Source organism: Microtus oregoni, unplaced genomic scaffold, assembly GCF_018167655.1.
Source record: "Microtus oregoni isolate MIOR12 unplaced genomic scaffold, Mior012 000019F_ref0000042, whole genome shotgun sequence".
NCBI lineage: Eukaryota > Metazoa > Chordata > Mammalia > Rodentia > Cricetidae > Microtus > Microtus oregoni.
Window position 1 is genome coordinate 37,952,580 of NW_024543078.1, and position 17,693 is coordinate 37,970,272.

General features: G+C 43.2%; 1 protein-coding gene across 1 annotated transcript in view; it reads left to right on the forward strand.

The window, feature by feature from the left end:
* The window catches only part of LOC121459760 (sodium/glucose cotransporter 1-like), a 67,209-nt gene that overhangs the window by 11,510 nt on the left and 38,006 nt on the right, over nucleotides 1–17,693 (forward strand). The window contains exon 2 of the mRNA XM_041669757.1: nucleotides 6,246–6,317. Within this exon, the coding sequence (XP_041525691.1) occupies nucleotides 6,246–6,317 (72 nt within the window). The remainder of the gene's footprint in view (nucleotides 1–6,245; nucleotides 6,318–17,693) is intronic.

Consider the following 17,693-nt stretch of genomic DNA (forward strand, 5'->3'; position numbering starts at 1 on the left):
TCTGTTTCTATATTGTGAAATACATTAAGGAGTATAGGTATTAGCTTTTCTTGGAAGTTCTGGTAGAATTCTGCATTGAAACCATCTGGTCCTGGGCTTTTTTTTGAAGGGAGATTTTTGATAACAGTTTCTAGTTCTTCGCGACTAACAGGTATATTTAGATCATTCACCTGGTCTTGGTTTAGCTTTGGTATATGGTACTTATCTAAAAAAATGTCCATTTCTTTTGCATTTTCCAGTTTTGTGGCATACAGGCTTTTGTAGTAAGATCTAATGATTCTCTGAATTTCCTCTGTGTCTGTGGTTATGTCCCTCTTTTCATTTCTGATCTTATTTATTTGCATGTTCTCTCTCTGTCGTTTAATTAGTTTGGATAGGGGTTTGTCGATCTTGTTGATTTTCTCCAAGAACCAACTTTTTGTTTCATTGAGTCTTTGGACTGTTTTCTCTGTTTCTATTTTGTTGATTTCTGCCCTCAGTTTGATTATTTCCAGTCTTCTACTCCTCCTGGGCGCGTCTGCTTATTTTTTTTTCTAAAGCTTTCAGGTGTGCTGTTAAGTCCCCGATGTATGCTTTCTCTGTTTTCTTTAAGTGGGCACTTAGTGCTATGAACTTTCCTCTTAGCACTGCTTTCATAGTGTCCCATAGGTTTGAGTATGTTGTCTCTTTATTTTCATTAAATTCAAGGAAGACTTTAATTTCTTTCTTGATTTCTTCCTTGACCCAGGTGTGGTTCAGTAGTTGACTGTTCAGTTTCCATGAGTTTGTCGGCTTTCTGGGGGTAGCATTGTTGTTGCCTTCTAACTTTAATCCGTGGTGATCTGATAAGACACAGGTGGACACTGATATTTTTTTGTTTCTGTGGAGGTTTTCTTTGTTTCTGAGTATGTGGTCAATTTTCGAGAAGGTTCCATGAGCTGTAGAGAAGAAGGTATATTCTTTCCTATTTGGGTGGAGTGATCTATAGATGTCTGTTAAGTCCATTTGCTTCATTACCTCCAATAGTTCTCTTAATTCTCTATTAGGTTTCTGTCTGATTGACCTGTCCATTGCTGAGAGAGGTGTGTTGAAGTCTCCTACTACTAGTGTTTGTGGTTTGATGTCTGCCTTGAGTTTTAGTAATATTTCTTTTACATAAGTGGGTGCTTTTATATTAGGGGTGTAGATATTCAGGATTGAGACGTCCTCCTGATGAATTGTTCCTGTTATGAGTATAAAGTGTCCATCTCGATCTCTTCTGATTAATTTTAGTTTGAAGTCAGTTTTGTTAGAAATTAGTATGGCCACACCTGCTTTTTTCTTAGGACCATTTGCTTGAAAGACCTTTTCCCAACCCTTTACTCTGAGTAGATGCCTGTCTTTGTGGTTGAGATGTGTTTCTTGCAAACAGCAGAATGTTGGATCCTGTTTTCATATCCAATCTCTTAGCCTGTGCCTTTTTATAGGTGAATTGATACCATTAATATTAAGTGATATTAATGACCAGTGGTTGTTTACTCCGGTTATTCTTATTGTTTTTGGTAGTAGAGTTTGTGTGTCTCCCTTCTTTGAGTTGTGCTGGTGAAGGGTCACTAGATGCCTCAGTTATTGTAGGCAGTGTTGGCAATGTTGGATTCCTTGGGTTGCGATTTTCCTTCTATTGCTTTCTGTAGGGCTGGATTTGTGGCTACATATTGTTTAAATTTGTTCTTATCCTGGAATGTCTTGTTTTCTCCATTGATAGTGAATAATAGCTTGGCTGGGTATAGTAGTTTGGGTTTGCATCCATGGTCTCTTAGTTTCTGCAGTACCTCTATCCAGGACCTTCTGGCTTTCATGGTTTCCATAGAGAAGTCAGGTGTAAGTCTGATAGGTTTACCTTTATAAGTTACTTGCCTTTTTCCTTTGCAGCTCTTAATATTCTTTCTTTAACCTGTATATTTTGTGTTTTGATTATTATATGGCGAGGGGATGTTTTTGTTTGATCCAGTCTGTTTGGTGCTCTGTATGCTTCTTGAATATTCAAAGGAATATCTTTCTTTATGTTGGGAAAGTTTTCTTCCATAATTTTGTTAAAAATATTTTCTGGGCCTTTGAGCTGTGACTCTTCTCCTTCTTCTATCCCTATTATTCTTAGGTTTGGTTTTTTTTTATTGTGTCCCATATTTCCTGAATGTTTTGTGATGAGAATTTGTTGGCTTTGCTGTTTTCTTTGATCAGTGCGTTTATTTTCTCTATGGTGTCCTCAGAATCTGAGATTCTTTCCTCTATTTCTTGTATTCTATTGATTATGCTTGTTTCCATAGGCTCTGCTTGTTGACCTAGATTTTCCATATCCAGCTGGTCCTCAGTTTGTGTTTTCTTCCTTGCTTCCATTTCAGTTTTCAATTCTTGAACTGTTTCCATTACCTGTCTGATTGTTTTTCTTGGTTTCCCAGGGTATCATGTACGTATTTACTCATTTCTTCAAACTTTTGCTTATACTTCTCATCCATTTCTATAAGGGCATTTTTCACATGTTGTTTAAGGGACTCTATTGCTTTCATAAAGTCAATTTTTTACACTTCTTCTGTGTTAGGGTATTGAAGTCCTTCTGTTGTAAGATCATTGAGTTCTGGTGTTTTCATGTTGTTTTTCAGATTATTGGGTGAATTCTTGCCTTGGCGCCTGCCCATCTCCTCCTATCGATGCTATCTAATGGGTCTTTTAAAACTGGGGCAGGTTTCCCTGCTGGCCAGGGGTTCCTCTTACAAAATGCCCTTGCTGTGTTTCCTGGCTCCTGCTGGGGGCCAAGATCCCTTTCACTCCTCAGAAGGGTCTTCAGGAACAGGACCCGGCTCCTCCTTTGCCAGGGACCTTGCCAACCAAAGGCCTACCTCTTTGATTTAATTGTAGTGGGGCGATCTGCTCTAGGTGTTGCACGCTGGTCCCTGCCGCCTGGGACCTATGTCCTATGTCGTCTGCTGCCGCGCTGGTTCCCGCAGGTCCCCGCCGGCTGCAGAGGCCATCCGCCTGCGCCGTCCGCCTGCACCGTCCCAGTTTACAAGTATTTTATTGAGAATATTTGCCCCTATGTTCATGAGGGAATTAGTTTCTAATTCTCTTTCTTTGTTTGGTCTTTATGTGGTTTGGGTATCAGGGAAACTGTGACCTCATAAAATGAATTGGGCAATATTCCTTCTGTTTCTGTTTTGTGGAATTATTATTTGAGGAGTACTGACATCAACTCTTCTTTGAAAATCTGGTAAATTTCTGCACTAATACCATTTGTCCCTCGGCTTTTATTTGGTGGGAGATTTTAATGGCTGCTTCCATTTCACTAGGGGCTATAGGTATGCTTAATGTTTTTTTTATCTGATCTTGATTTAACCTTGTAAATGGTATATATCAAGAAAATATCCATTTCTTTTAGATTTTCCAACTTGGCGGAGTACATTTTTTTAAAGTATGTCCTCATAATTCTCTGGATTTCCTTGATGTCTATTGTTATGTTGCTCTTTTTGCCTCTAATTTTGTGAATTTGGATTTTCTTTCTCCACCTCTTAGTTAGTTTGGCTTTGAGTTTATCAATTATATTGATTTTCTTAAAGAATCAACTTTTGATTTTTTGGATTCTTTATATTTTTTCTGTTTTATTGATTTCAACCCTGAGTGATTATTTTTGCCTTCTAATTCTTTTGGGTGTGATTTCTTCTGTTTGTTCTAGGGTTTTCAGGTGTGCTGTTAAGCTATTCATATGCGATTTCTCCAATTTTTTGATGTAGTTACTTAGTGCTATGAGCTTGCCTCTTGGACCTGTCTTCATTGTTTCTCATAAGTTTGGCCATGTTGTGTTTTCATTTTTGTTCAATTCTAGAAAGTCTTTCATTTCTTTCCTAATTTCTGTCTTCACGCATTTTTCATTCACTAGTGAGTTCTTCAGTTTCCATGAGCTTGAAAACTTTCTGTTGTCTCTGTTGTTGTTGATAGCCTGCTGTAATCCGTGCTGGTCAGACAGGATGCAGGGAGCTACTTCAATTTTCTTGTATCTTTTGTGTCTTCCTTTGTGTCCAAGTATGTGGTCAATTTGGAGAAAGTTCTCTGAGCTGCTGAGAAGAAAGTATGTTCTTTTGTGTTTGGGTAAAATGTTGTGTACATATCTGCTAGGTTAATTTGGTTTATGATGTCAGTTAGATCCAGCATCTCTATTTAGCTTTTGTCCAGATGACCTTCTATTGGCAAGAATAGGATATTGACATTCCCACTGTCAGTGCGTAGGGTCAATATGTGATTTAAGCTGAAGCAGTGTTTCTTTTATGAACTTGGCTACCCTTGTTTTTAGTGCAAAGATGTTAAGAATTGTAATGTCCTGGTGGGTTTTTCCTTTGATGAGTATGTAGTGATGATCTCTATCTCTTTTGATTAGTTTCGGTTTAAAGTCTATTTTGTCAGGTATTAAAATGGCTACACCAACTTGTTTCTTGGCCCATTTGGTTGGAATATTTTTTTCCATCCTTTTACTCTGAGATGATGTCTATCCTTGATGTTAAGGTGAGTTTCTTTGATGTAGCAGAAAGAAAGATCCTGTTTTTGCATCCATTCTGTTAGCTTGTGTCCTTTTCACGGGGAATCGAGATCATTGATGTCGAGAGTTATCTGTGAGTAGTGGGGTAGGGTTTCTGGGCTGCAGTGGTCCTGGCTGCTATTGATTGTGTTTTGACACTGGTGAGTAGCATCCGGGTTTGGGATGATTGTAATTCTAGGTGCCGATATCTGATCTTGTCATTGTTGGCACATGTTCTGTTCCTTGTAGAATTGGCTCCAGAGTGATTGTGCCCAGTTATTTTCGAGAGCCTACATTTTTAGTATTTATTTCTAATTCAGTGGCAGCTGCCTTCTCTGCTCCTTGGGTCTGTTTGCCACTTTGCTATTCCCAGGAAGAGCACCTCTGAGTCTTCAGAGTATGGCCGTGGGAAGAAGGACACTGCCAAGAGTCTGGAAAGACTTGAGTGCTCTTGTTGCTACTTCCTGACACACAGAGGTGCTCAATACATCTTTGCTGATTGACTGGATGCATAAAGGTCATACTTCCCAAAGATTTCCAACCATCCCCCCTCCCCTGAGCAGTCTGTTCACCTATAAGGGTGCACCTGTTGCAGACACGTTTGCTGCAGGAATGACATCAGAGGTTAATTCCTTTGGATCACTATCAGTCATTAACTGTGTCTGGAAAGGAGGCAGTGACAGAGAAAGTGGGGGGAGGGGGGAAGAGACCTAGAAGCCAGGCCAGTGGCACTGAGCCAAAGGCTGAGCTGGGAATGACTGCAGACTGAGAGATGCCAACTTCAAAGGAACTGAGTGAGTCTGCTCCTCATGTTTTGGAGATATAGGCTACTAGTCAGCTCCCAAACCTTCAGTGACTCCCCATTTCTGTGAAAAAAAGACTGTGCTTTTTGGCCTGACATTTGAGAGTCATGGTTCTGTCTCCCTTTTCACCCTGTCCACATTCGTTGGTCTCAGCCAGGCTCAACAGCCAGCATTGTTTGTCAACGCCTTCCCCACACACTGTGAGCCGCTCTACCTCAACCCTACGTGGCCTCTCCTGAAGTCTCCCCATCTCCTCCCTACTCCCCCTCGTCAGATGAACAAAACCCCACCTTTCCTTCAAGACTTGGGGAAGCACTGTCTCTGTGTGAAGTATTTCTTGCCGTCAGGACCTTCTTCCTGCCCTCTCGACTCAGTCACAATATATTGCAAACTAACGACCCTAGCGAGCGCCCGCGTACATTCAGAGAGAAAAGAGTTTAACTGAGCTTGAACATCTCGTCTTTTAAGTAAGACTAAGTGTTAACACTTTAGGTTCTTATGACATTTAAATTTTTTTCTTAACAGCTTTATTGAGATGTAATTTACATACCCGTTAGTACTATTTAAAGGTAGGATATTCCATTACTCTGTGGTGTGCATGTAAAAAAGATACAAAAACATCCCATTCCCCTTGTTTAACATACGAACAAAACGAGGGAACAGGTCCAGGAGGGGTGACCTGGTAGGCTACCTGCAGAACTAGTTCTAAGGCTTCAGTTTCCCTGTCCTTCAAACAGGAGCCAGCATCTATGAGCTCCTTCGTGTGAATGCACTGAGGCTGTGGCGGGAAGGGGGCGGGCAGATAAGGCGTGAAAAGTGCTTCAGGGAGTGGAATGGACACAAGGATGTGGCCCTGGGAAGGGGCACGTCCTTGCAGCTCTTCTACTTTCCTGTTAAAGGTTTGACCCTCTCTCCCTCAGGCAATGTTCTCCACTAACCGCGGGACGGTTGGAGGCTTCTTCCTGGCAGGCCGAAGTATGGTGTGGTGGCCGGTAAGTTTCTCTGAAAAAAAAAAAAACCTTTTTATTTTTTTATTATTTACTTTTTGAGGTCATAATACAATCACATCATTTCTTCCTCCTCCCTTTTTTGCCTCTAAACACTCCCTGTTTGCTCTCTTTTAAATTTATGGCCTCTCTTTTCATTAATTGTTTTTACAAGTTTTTGTATGTATTTATATGTATATACATACGTATACTTGTATATACACACACACACACACACACCTACAAACACACACGTATTCTCAACAATAGCCTGCTTGGTCTATATAATGTTACCTGCATGCCTGTTTTCAGGGCTGAGTATTTGGTACTGGGTAACCAGTTGGTATGCTCTACCTGGGGAAAACTACTTCTCCTGCTCTCAACACCCCTAGTTGTTGATAGTTACTTGTGCAGGGCAGAGACCCGGTGGTTTTCACAGCCACTTTGGTGTGTCTATTAGTGTTGTCCTTGTTCAGTCCATTCTAGGCAGTCATGCTGGTGAGATTTCATGGGTGTAGCTTCTGACATTCCTAGGAGAACAATTGCAAGACAAATCCCCCAGTCCTACAGCTTAAACTTTTTCCATCCAAGCGTAGGTACAGGAGTTTTTTGTAGATGTATCCCTTGGAGTTGGGCTCCATAGCTCTATATTTTGATTAGTTGTGGTTTTATTAATGGTCGCCATTTATTGTAAAGAGGATTTTTCTTTTCCTTCCTTCCTTTCTTCCTTCCTTTCTTTCTTTCTTCCTCAAGACAGGGTCCCTGGCTGTCCTGGAACTCACTGTAGACCAGGCTGGCCTTGAACTCTCAAAGGTCCCTCTACCTCTGCCTCCCCAGTGCTGGGATAAAAGTGTGTGCCACTACAACCTCCTGGCTAAGAGGACTTTTCTTGATGATGGTGAAGACTGTACTCACCTGTGGGTGTGCGGACAGCTATCGAGAACTGTGCTGAGGCACTGGCTGCTTTAGTAAAGCTGCAGGTATTCCCGCAGTGTCCATGACGTCACCAGCCCTGGAGAGGTGGCGAGGCTTCCAGCACTAGACATACTTTCCCTCCTGTTGAGCAGTTCCCGAGTCTATAGCACGAATAATAAAAACCCAGAGTCAGATATGGGATTCACCTCGAAAACAAGAAAAGCAAACGGTCAAGTTGCAAGAGAAGTCTCACTTCTCCATGACTGGGTGACCGCAGACTGAGAGGACTAAGCCTCTCTCTCCTCCCATTTTATATTTCCTCTAGTGCCGGGATTAAAGGTGTATGACTCCCCAGTACTGGGGTTAAAGGTGTGAGCCACCACCACCTGAATTTGTTTCTGCATTGATTTTGTGTAGCCCAAGGTGGCCTTGAACTCAAAGGGATCCACCTGCCTCTGTCTCCCAAATCCTGGGATTAAAGGTGTGTGTCACCACTGCCTGACTTCTAGTGGCTTAGCTTTGCCCTCTGATCTTTAGGCAAGCTTTATTTAATAAAACATAAATAAAATATAACTATATAAGTCCAATTAGACAGCTCTTGGTTAGCATTAAAGTATTTGTGCCACGACTGCGCCCTGAGGTACCAGTGGTATTATGCCACATGGGTCATTGTTACGGTTCACAGGTGTCATCGCTGGGCAGGACTGTCTGTTCCCCTCCTTTGGAAGCTTGCATGGATCCTTCTGGTGCCATGAAAGCTAGTCCTCAGGGAGGGGTCAGTTTCAGCTCAGGGACCTCTGGGCACTGTGTCTGAAGTACATGATGTCTTTAACAATAGGAATTTATCTTTTACTTGGGAGGCAGGCAAGGGCAATTTGAATAATCTCTAATGTTCTGGGGGCATTAGACAACCTAGCCCAACAACTCAAAAGAGGGCTCCTCATGCCTGGGGCTAGGGTATGGTTAGATGGCCTTTGGCTCTCAGAAGGATCAATTTTCTTTATCTGTTTTGGGTAGTAAACCTCTGTCAGATGTTGACTGACAAAGATCCTCTGCCAGTCTATGGGCTTCCTCTTGCCCGGGTTGATTATACTTTAGCTGGACAGAAGCTGTTTAATTTTATGAAGTCCCACATATTAAAGGAAGTCCTGACTTCTCGTAACACTCCTAGAGGGAAAAACAGAAATGAATGTGTGTAGCTGTGTTCCAATAAAACTTTATTTAAAAAAGAAACCGGCAGAGGGCCAACTTTGTTGTTCTAAGGACACTGTATATAAAGTCTGAGAACAGAGGCCTTGGCCATTCTGAGGTTAGTTTCTTGTTTTTGTCAGTGGAGCATTGCAAGACTTATCTGCTTGTCCTTATCTGATCTGGCCAGGGAAGGACAGCGAGGCAGATGAGTCACTGCACGGCTGGCCCAGGTTTGCACAGAACCAGGACCCCCCCGCCCCCCCCCCCCCCATTCTTCTGATTGCTCAGGTCCTGAGGTAGACATTGATGGGGCAATAAATAGATATAGTATAAGACTATTCTGAAAACCAAGACAGTTTTTCAATTAGGGCTAGAAAGAAACCCCAATGAAAATTATCCCTGAGGAAGAAGACAACACCTCAAACTTTCTACTGTCTTAGGAAATATACCTGTTTTTATTTTATTTATTTATTTTTTTTACTTTTTCAGGCAGGGTCAGTCTTACTTTATTGCTTAGGGTGGCCTTGAATACAAGATCCTCCTGCCTCAGCCTCCTCAGTGCTGGAATTACAGGCATGCATTTTCATGCCTAGCGTAATTTTACTTCTAAGTTGAGTCTAAAACTTGACCATTAGACTGAAGTTCGACTGTTTATCCTGCTACCAGGGGGCCAAAGACCACCTAGGGAAAACATGGCAGGCTGTTGAAGCTGGTGCAGGGAGCTCATGAATCAGAGAGGCAGAGAGGGAACCAGAGGAGGCAGAGAACACGCAAAGGGACAAAGTCCCAAGAAGACGCATGCAGGAATGACAAGTAGTGGGCCTTTCAGAAGCTGGGAGAAGTGATTTCTGTCTCTTTGCCACTTTGGTCAACTTTGCCCTCTCTGCCAGCTTGTGTTTATTCTGTTACCTGTGATAAGAGCCAAGCCTTTCCTTTTGTCACTTGACGTGAATATGGGCGGACATTACAGAAAGGGAGGAGGCAGACTTGTCTGTAGGTGGCCATGACTGCCTCAGGCATTGGGATGTGTCTGACTCTCTAGTGCAAAGACCTCACAGAGGCTGAGAGTAGAAGAAGTTCGGAGGGTGCAAAGCCTTCCTAAAACTCTTCCTAATTTCTGTCCCTTTGCAGAGAAAGAGAGAGAGAGAGAGAGAGAGAGAGAGAGAGAGAGAGAGAGAGAGAATATTGCTCTTTTATCCTTCAGTTCCATGGAGGTAATTCTGGGAAAACAAGCCTGTCGTGATGAAGGTGTCTATAAAGTCATGCTCCACCAGACCTCTGGGGTAGGCCTGGTATGGGCCACTTCCTCACTATCTCAGGCCATTTAGTTATTTAGGTTAGTTTTGTTTTTTGTTTTGCTTTTGGGTTTCTCTGTGTAACAGTCCTGGCTGTCCTGGAACTCACTCTGTAGACCAGGCTGGCCTCGAACTCATAGAGCCTGCCTCTGCTTCCCAAGTGCTAGGATTAATGGTGTGCACTACCACGCCTGGCCCAATTTGTTTTTTCTGTTTGAGTCAAGTATTGGCAAAATTTGACACTTCTTCCATTGAGATTTCCTTTGAAGTGAATGTTTTTTGCCCCATCCGCCAGCTTCTGCCTTCTCCAACCATCTGCATGTTCTCCTTTTTCCTTCTTCCTTTCCTTCTTTTCATTTCTTCTCATTTTCTTCTTCTCCCACCATCTTCTCTTTGTCTCCTTGTTCTTTCTCTGTCATTATCCATTGTTGAAGCCTTTTCTTTCTATTTTTTCCTATTCTTAATTCCTTATCTCTGAAGAGCCGTCTCCTCCCCACACTCTTTCCTTCCTCCTCCCCTCCCTTCCGTTTTCTTCCTCCATTTTGAATAGGATCTCACTCTGCAGCCCAGGCTGTCCTTCCTCAGCCTCTTGAGTTCTAGGTTTCAGGTATGTACCACTCACTACCCTGGGCTCAGGATCATTATCTTGTATCTCATCTGCAGACCCACACCTGGCCCTGAGGAGCTTCTTTGACTGACGTGATCATCCTTTGTGTTTCCAGGCTTCAGGTGACCAACCTGTGGTCAAGTTTATGCCACTGAGTCATGACCTAATCCCCTGGCCTCTCCCTTCCCACTGGCTGTCTTCCTAGTGTTTTCTATCAGATCAGCCCTTCTGTAGTCAGAAAAGGCAATCAGAATTATAACCAATGTTTCAAGTCTGTTGAAGCCAGAAGAATGCTGGAACTGTCAGCTGAAGTAGGTCATTCATGTCACCTGAGTTTTCCCTGTCAGCCAGTGGCATGTGGCATACAACAAGCAGAAGTAGCTGCAGTTTTTTTTTTTCTTTTTTGGTTTTTTGAGACAGGGTTTCTTTGTAGCTTTGGAGGTTGTCCTGGAACTAGCTCTTGTAGACCAGGCTGGCCTTGAACTCACAGAGATCCACCTGCCTCTGCCTTCCCAAGTGGCTGGGATTAAAGGCGTGCACCGCCACTGCCCGGCGTTAGCTGCAGTTTTATGTAGCTTTTGAAGTAAACCCTATATTATGAAGGTAGTTTACAATTAAGAGCAAAGATTCTGGAGTCAACCTGCCTGTTTAAAACCTTAGCTCAATGCGTTCCTCCCTGCAAGGTTTTGGGGTGGCTCTGTTTCTTCCATGGAAAAAATAGAGATCATTGCACCTACCTTGTAGAGATGTTTTGTTCTTCTTGTTGTTTTGAGACAAGATCTCACGTAGCCCAGGCTGGTTTTGAACTCTCTACTTAACTGAAACTGGCCTTGAGCTCCTGAATGTCCTGCCTCTGCCTCCCAAGTGATGATGATCATCATCACCATTGTAATAGTTTTCTTTTTTTCTTGTAAAGATAGGGTCTGGAGAGATGGCTCAGCAGTTAAGAGTGCTGGCTGCTCTTCCAGAGGTCCTGGCTTCAACTCCCAGCAATCACATGGTGGCTCACAACCATCTGTAGTGAGATCTGGAGCCCTCTTCTGGCCTGTAGGCAGAACACTGTATACATAAAAATAAATCTTAAAAAAAAAAAAGATAGGGTCTTACTATGCAGCCCAGGCTGGCCTCAAAAATCATCTTTTGCCTGCCTCAGTCTCCTGAGTTTTGAAATTATAGGCATTCGCACCTACACCTATCATCATTGTTATTGTATCCCATGTTTAGGCCTTCCTCCATTGGCTGTATCTTCATCCATTCATCCGGTCCTCTTTCCTTTCTTTATACAACAGCATGCTGTTGCCGGCTGTGAGCTAGACTCTATGGCAGGAGCTTGTAGATCACACATACACATCACCCACAGTTTTAGAAGTATTTGTGAAATTATGAGTAGCAGCAAGGTTTCAGCAGGAAATGTATTTGAGTCAAGAGTGGATGGGATGAAGTGGAGTGTTCCTTATCCTGCAAAGGCGGGCTGGGGAGACCTTTCAGAGGACAGGGCTTTAAGGCCAGGACCAGAAGGATCCTAAGGGGACAGCCAGAAATGAAAAATGTTGGTTTGTTATACCAATCACCTGAGGTGATCCTTGAGATGTCACATTGTGTCCCATAAGCATTCATAATTATTATGTGCCAATTAAAATTAAAGAGAATAGAATAAGCCACCCATTTGAAAATCAGAGGTGAGTAATTTAAGAAAACAAAACAAAAGAGCCCCAAACCCTCCTAAAACCTCCAAATGAAAAACCCGAAAAATCTCCCACTCCACAACCAAGCCACCAACCTCCAGAATGGTCAGAGGCCCTGGGCTGGAAGGAGCAGGAGATCTTTAAAGACCTAAGTGAGGACCAGTGTGGGAGGGACACAGACATGGTAGCTTACGTCCTCAGTGAGGGACCCTTAGCTGCTAAGGATTCCAAAGAGAGGCTCATCTAGATGGGCGGTTGGCTTGGTGGGCGGCTGGCTTGTTTGTGACCTCCAGTGCCATTGAACAACTTCACTTGATTTTGGTTGCCAAAGCCATTGGGAAAGCACCAGGGTTGGCAATGATTTCCTGATTTTCTACCCCTGTGGATCTTTCAGTAGGCAGAGGCGTGTGCAGCAGTAATGACAGTCATTGTTTCTGGGGACATGAGTTCACAGCATAAACACAGATTATGATGACGCTGGAGCAAAGCTTGTGTCTGAGTGTTTGCCAGATGTTTTGAAAAACAATATTCTGAATATATGAGCCTTTCCTTATTTTCTGTCTAAAGCCAGGAAGCACTATCCCTAAGAGATGGCAAAAGTCAAATGTCAAATCTCTCCAAACTTTCCATGTTGAAAAGAGAAGCCTTCATTCCAGCACTCGGGAGGCAGAGGCAGGTGGATCTCTGTTTGAGGCCAGCGTGCTCTACAGAGTGAGTTCCAGGACAGCCAGAGCTATAAAACTAAACCAAACCAAACCAACCAATCAAACATCCAACCCAACAAAAATCCCAACAACCCTCCCCCACAAAACAAACAAAAAAGATGCCAACCAGGATTAACCAGGATTCTTAAGAGGGAGAAGGAAGACAGAAAACAAACTCAGCACAGATAAGCACAGGCTGTGCCAGGGTCCGCAGAGATGGACAGAAGGTTGTTACTCCACAGTCCCCTCTGGGGACCTCTGGGAGAGTGTACTCAGGGGGAAGGAGAAGGAAGGAAGCCAAGTCAGTGTGATGTTGTGTTGTCTCCCTGGGTCCGGAGACTTCAGCCTCCTGTGGTTATGGAACTTTGGACAAATCATTCTGTAACTCTAACCCTTAGGCCCCTCCTCCATAACGTGAAGATGGGGAGAGAATAATTCCAACCTTCCAGAGCTGTTGTGGGCACTCGGTAAGATGAAGGCCTAACAGACATCACAGAAGTTAGTGTTTTTCTTTCTGTTTTATTCTGCCAGGATGGTGCTCTCAAAGAGTGGTGCCCAGGGCAGTAGCACCAGCAAGACTCATACCCTTGTTAGAAACACAATTTTTCTAGTCCTAACCGGACTTACTGAATCAGAAACTCTGGGGTGTGTCCCAGCAATTCGTATTAATTTATTCAGATGATTCGAATGAGACCCACCAGATTTAGCAGGATATAGGATGATATATTCAGGAGATATGGGACGGTCAGTTAAATCTGAATTGCAAACAATCAATACACCTGTGGTATGAGTGTATACCAACCATTGGGTAGAGCCTACTTACACAACTGCATTCCACAGCTACCCGAAATGCAGAGGAGAGGACATTTCATGTCCTGGGGCAGCTCACGTCTGAGCATCACTGCATGGCTATAGCAGGACCCAGCGAATAGAGAGGAGGCCCCCAGGAATCTCAGTGTCCCCCCCTGAGGGGACAACGGATGTAGGAAACAGAGAGCAGCGTCAGATACTGAAATGTCATGGCCCTTAAAGAAAGTAATTGCCTGAAGTTAGCTGAGAACATTTTCCTTTTGAGCTATGATGATCTTGTTCCTGAAAGGAACAACCTTGGTGTCTTTCAGGAATTCTGGTGTAGTCTATAGAAACTTGCGCTGGTAACACTGCTAACAGCATTGTACATTTTTCTTCACAATGACGCGTCTTTTTAGGGAGAAGTGTCTCAGAGACTTCTCTCACCTGCCACCTCACGTCTGACAATGCCTTCTTCTCTCTCTCTTTCCCTTTTCTTTTCTTTCTTTTTTATTTTATTTTATTAAAACGCCTGTCTTTTCTGTCTGTCTGTCTGTCTGTCTGTCTCACCGTCCATGCGTGTAGATATCTGCCACTGCTCCAAGCATTGTTACGGGTGTCTCATGGACAGGCCTAACATAGCTCCTATCTCTGATTACTGGCTTCCCTGAGAACTGACCTCCAGACATCAGAAGCTAGGCATGGCAGCTCACACCCTTATCCTAGCACTGGAGAAGGGATCAGAAGGGCATGCACACCCTCACTTACAGAATTAGCTTGAAGCCCACCTAAGCTATAAGAGACCTTGTCTTAAAGAATTAAAAGATAAAAAACCCCAAACTATCTTTTTTTCATTTTTACATCCAATCCTAGTTCCCACTCCCTCCCCTCATCCCATTCCCTCCACCTTCCCTTCCACCCCACCTCCATCCACTCCTCAGAGAGGGTAAGGCACATTGATTTAAGGAAGGACCAAGGCCTTCCCTACTATATATAGGCTGAGCAAGGTATCCCTCCAAAAAGAATGAGTTCCAAAAAGCCAGTACAAGCAGTAGGGATAAGTCCTGGTCCCACTGCCAGTGACCCCACAGTCTTCCCCAGCCATACAATTGTCATCCACATTCAGAGGGTCTAGTTTGGTCCTCTGCTGGTTCCTTCTCTGTTCAGCCAGAGTTGGTGAGCTCCCATTAGCTCAGGCAGACTGTTTCAGTGGGTGAACCCATCATGATCTTGACCTTTTGCTCATATTCTCACTCCTTCTACTCTTCAACTGGACTTTGGGAGCTCAGCCCAAAATTCTGCTATGAATCTCTGCCTCTGTTTCCATCAGTTTCTGGATGAAGTTTCTATGGTGACATTTAAGATATTCATCAATAAGACTACAAGGCAAGGCCAATTTGGGAACCCTATTATTGCTTAGGGTCTTAGTTGGGGTCATCCTTGTGGATTCCTGGGAACTTCTCTAGTGCCAAGTTTCTTGCTAACCCCTTAACAGCTCCTTCAATCAAGATACCTCTTTCCTTGCTCTCTGTCTCTGTCCTTCCCCCATCTCTACTATCCCATTCCCTCAAGCCCTCCTCCCCTCATATTAATCCACACAGTTATAAACACCTGATTTTTGACAAAGAAGCTAAAATTATACAATGAAAAAAAGAAAGCATCTTCAACAAATGGTGCTGGCATAACTGAATGTCAACATGTAGCAGAATGCACATAGATCCATATCTATCACCACTCACAAAACTCAATTCCAAATGAGTTAATGATTCAATATAAATCTGACCACACTGAACCTGATAGAAGAGAAAGTGGGAAGTAGCCTTCAATGCATGGGCACAGAAGGCCATTCCCTAAATATAATACCAGTAGCACAGACACTGACAGCAACAATAAATAAATGGGACCTCCTAAAACTGAGAAGCTTCTGTAAAGCAAAGGACACAGTCAATAAGACAAAAAGGCAGCCTACTGAATGGGAAAAGATCTTCCCCAACCCCACATCAGACAGAGGACTAATCTCCAAAATATATAAAGAACTCAAGAAATTAGACATCAAAATTCCAAATAATCCATTTTTCTTTTTGAGACAGGATCTCATGTAGCCCAGGCTGGCCTCAGGCTTGCTATTTAGCCATGGCTGGACTTGATCATCTGTCCCTCCATCTCTACTCACAAGGGATGAGATATAGGGTACACTGTACCACACCTGTCTGGCAGAAAGGGATTCTTATTCTTGCTTTAGAGTAGGGGAAAGTGAAGCTCAAAGCAGTAGAGCAACTGAGTTCAGGTCCTGTAATTTGCTATGTCAAGGGCAGTATTAGAAGCAGGTCAGAGAGCGCCCCCTGTGCTCGGAGGAGGAGTGATGCGGGGTCCTGGGTGTGCACAGGCTGCTGCTGTCCTTTGGTCTTGATTTTGATTCTGGAGTTAGCACCTCGCTTTAACCTGTCTTCTGTGACCGCTGCCTTTTTGTCTCTGGTACCTTCTGTTTGAAATATGTGAATCTTGCTAGGCAGTGGTGGCGTAGGTCTTTAATCCCAGCACTCACAAGGCAGAGGCAGGCAGATCTCTGTGAGTTCAAGGCCAGCCTGGTCTACAAGAGCAAGTTCCAGGACAGGCTCCAAAGCTATACAGAGAAACCTGCCTTGGAAAAACAAAAATCAAAAAACAAACAAAAGAAATATGTGAATCTTGTTTGCCTGAGTTTTCTAAAGGTGCAAAGCCTATGCAAAATGAATGTCCATTAACTGAGAATTTGCATTTGCCCTTGTCCCTTTGGGAAGCTTAGAATGGAGGTTTGGGGATATGGAAATCAACTTGCTAAAGGTGTAAACTGGATAACAACAGAAATGCCTTTTGCTAAGCTCTGGAGAGTCAGTGCTCCAGAGGCTGACTCTACTCCAGCTGGGAAGGCTAGACATCATCCTGCGAGCGCCTCTGTGTCTTCTATCCACAGACCCACGTGAACCCACACCTGATACACAACATCAGTGTGGGCTTAGAATTGCTTTTTTCCTTTGTGACGTAGTTCTGTTTTCATTTGCATACAGCACGGTTGAGTGTACACTCCTCCGAGCTCTGATGCCAGCTCAGCTGGGAGTCAGATGTCTCTTTTCTACTTCTCACACAGAATGCAATTGTAGTTAGCAGTCAGTGGCCTTTGCCACATTTAATTCATTTCTTTGTTTAGTTAAATGACAGCGTGTTCCTGTGTACGTATTTGATGCGGTGCACATGCCATGCATGTGTGTGGAAGTCACAGGAGAACTTGTGGGAACTCCATTTTTCCTCCCACCATTTAGATTCTGGGCGTTGAACTCAGGTTGTCAAATGTGGCAGCGAGGTCCCTTCCCTGAGGAACCGTCTCCCAGCTCTTGGTGACATTTTTATACAACACCAATACTGAACTTACCTGCCTGCTTTGTTCTCAGTCTTCAGGCTCTGTCAGTGAGTCTGAGAGGGCACTGGAGGGTTTAAAGACTTATATAAAGAATATATATGAATTATATTCATAAATCATTGTAAAAAATTAGAAAAAGTATAAAAAGTAAAATTAAATAAATATATGCTCTGTGTTTTCTCTTCCAAACATGATTGTGCCAGAATATGGATCTATATTTGTCAATTTATCTATATACATGCATACATACATGCACTTAAATATTTTGAGGATCATATAGGTTATGTGAGGTGAAGCTATCATTTGTGTTATTTTGAAGCGAGGTCTCTTGTGCCCTCACTGACTGCAATCAATGTGTAACTGCACTCCTGAAGCTCCTGTCCTCACTCTGAAGTGCTGGGATCCAGGAGTGCTCCACCTGACCTGTCTCCATTTTGATTTATTGAGACAGGTTTCTGACATAGCTTAACTGATCTGGCTGGCACTTGCTATGTTGACCAGGGCAGTCTGAAATTTGTGGTAATCCTCCTGAGGTCCGGTATTGTAGGCATTGCTTTCATTTTTTTTTTCCTGACCATGTCCCTTGTTAAAGTAAAAATTCCAAAGCTCATTTAATTCAATGACTTCATAGTATTCCACCATTAGTGTGAATCTTCGTTTATCAAATTGTTTTCCTATAGTTGAGCATTTTATTTGGAAACATGTTTTCCTCTGTTATAATAGCACAGCAGTAAATGTCCCAACGAAGCCTCATTGTCTGTGTCTCTCAACGTTCTTAAGGTAGAGTTTAAAAACTAGA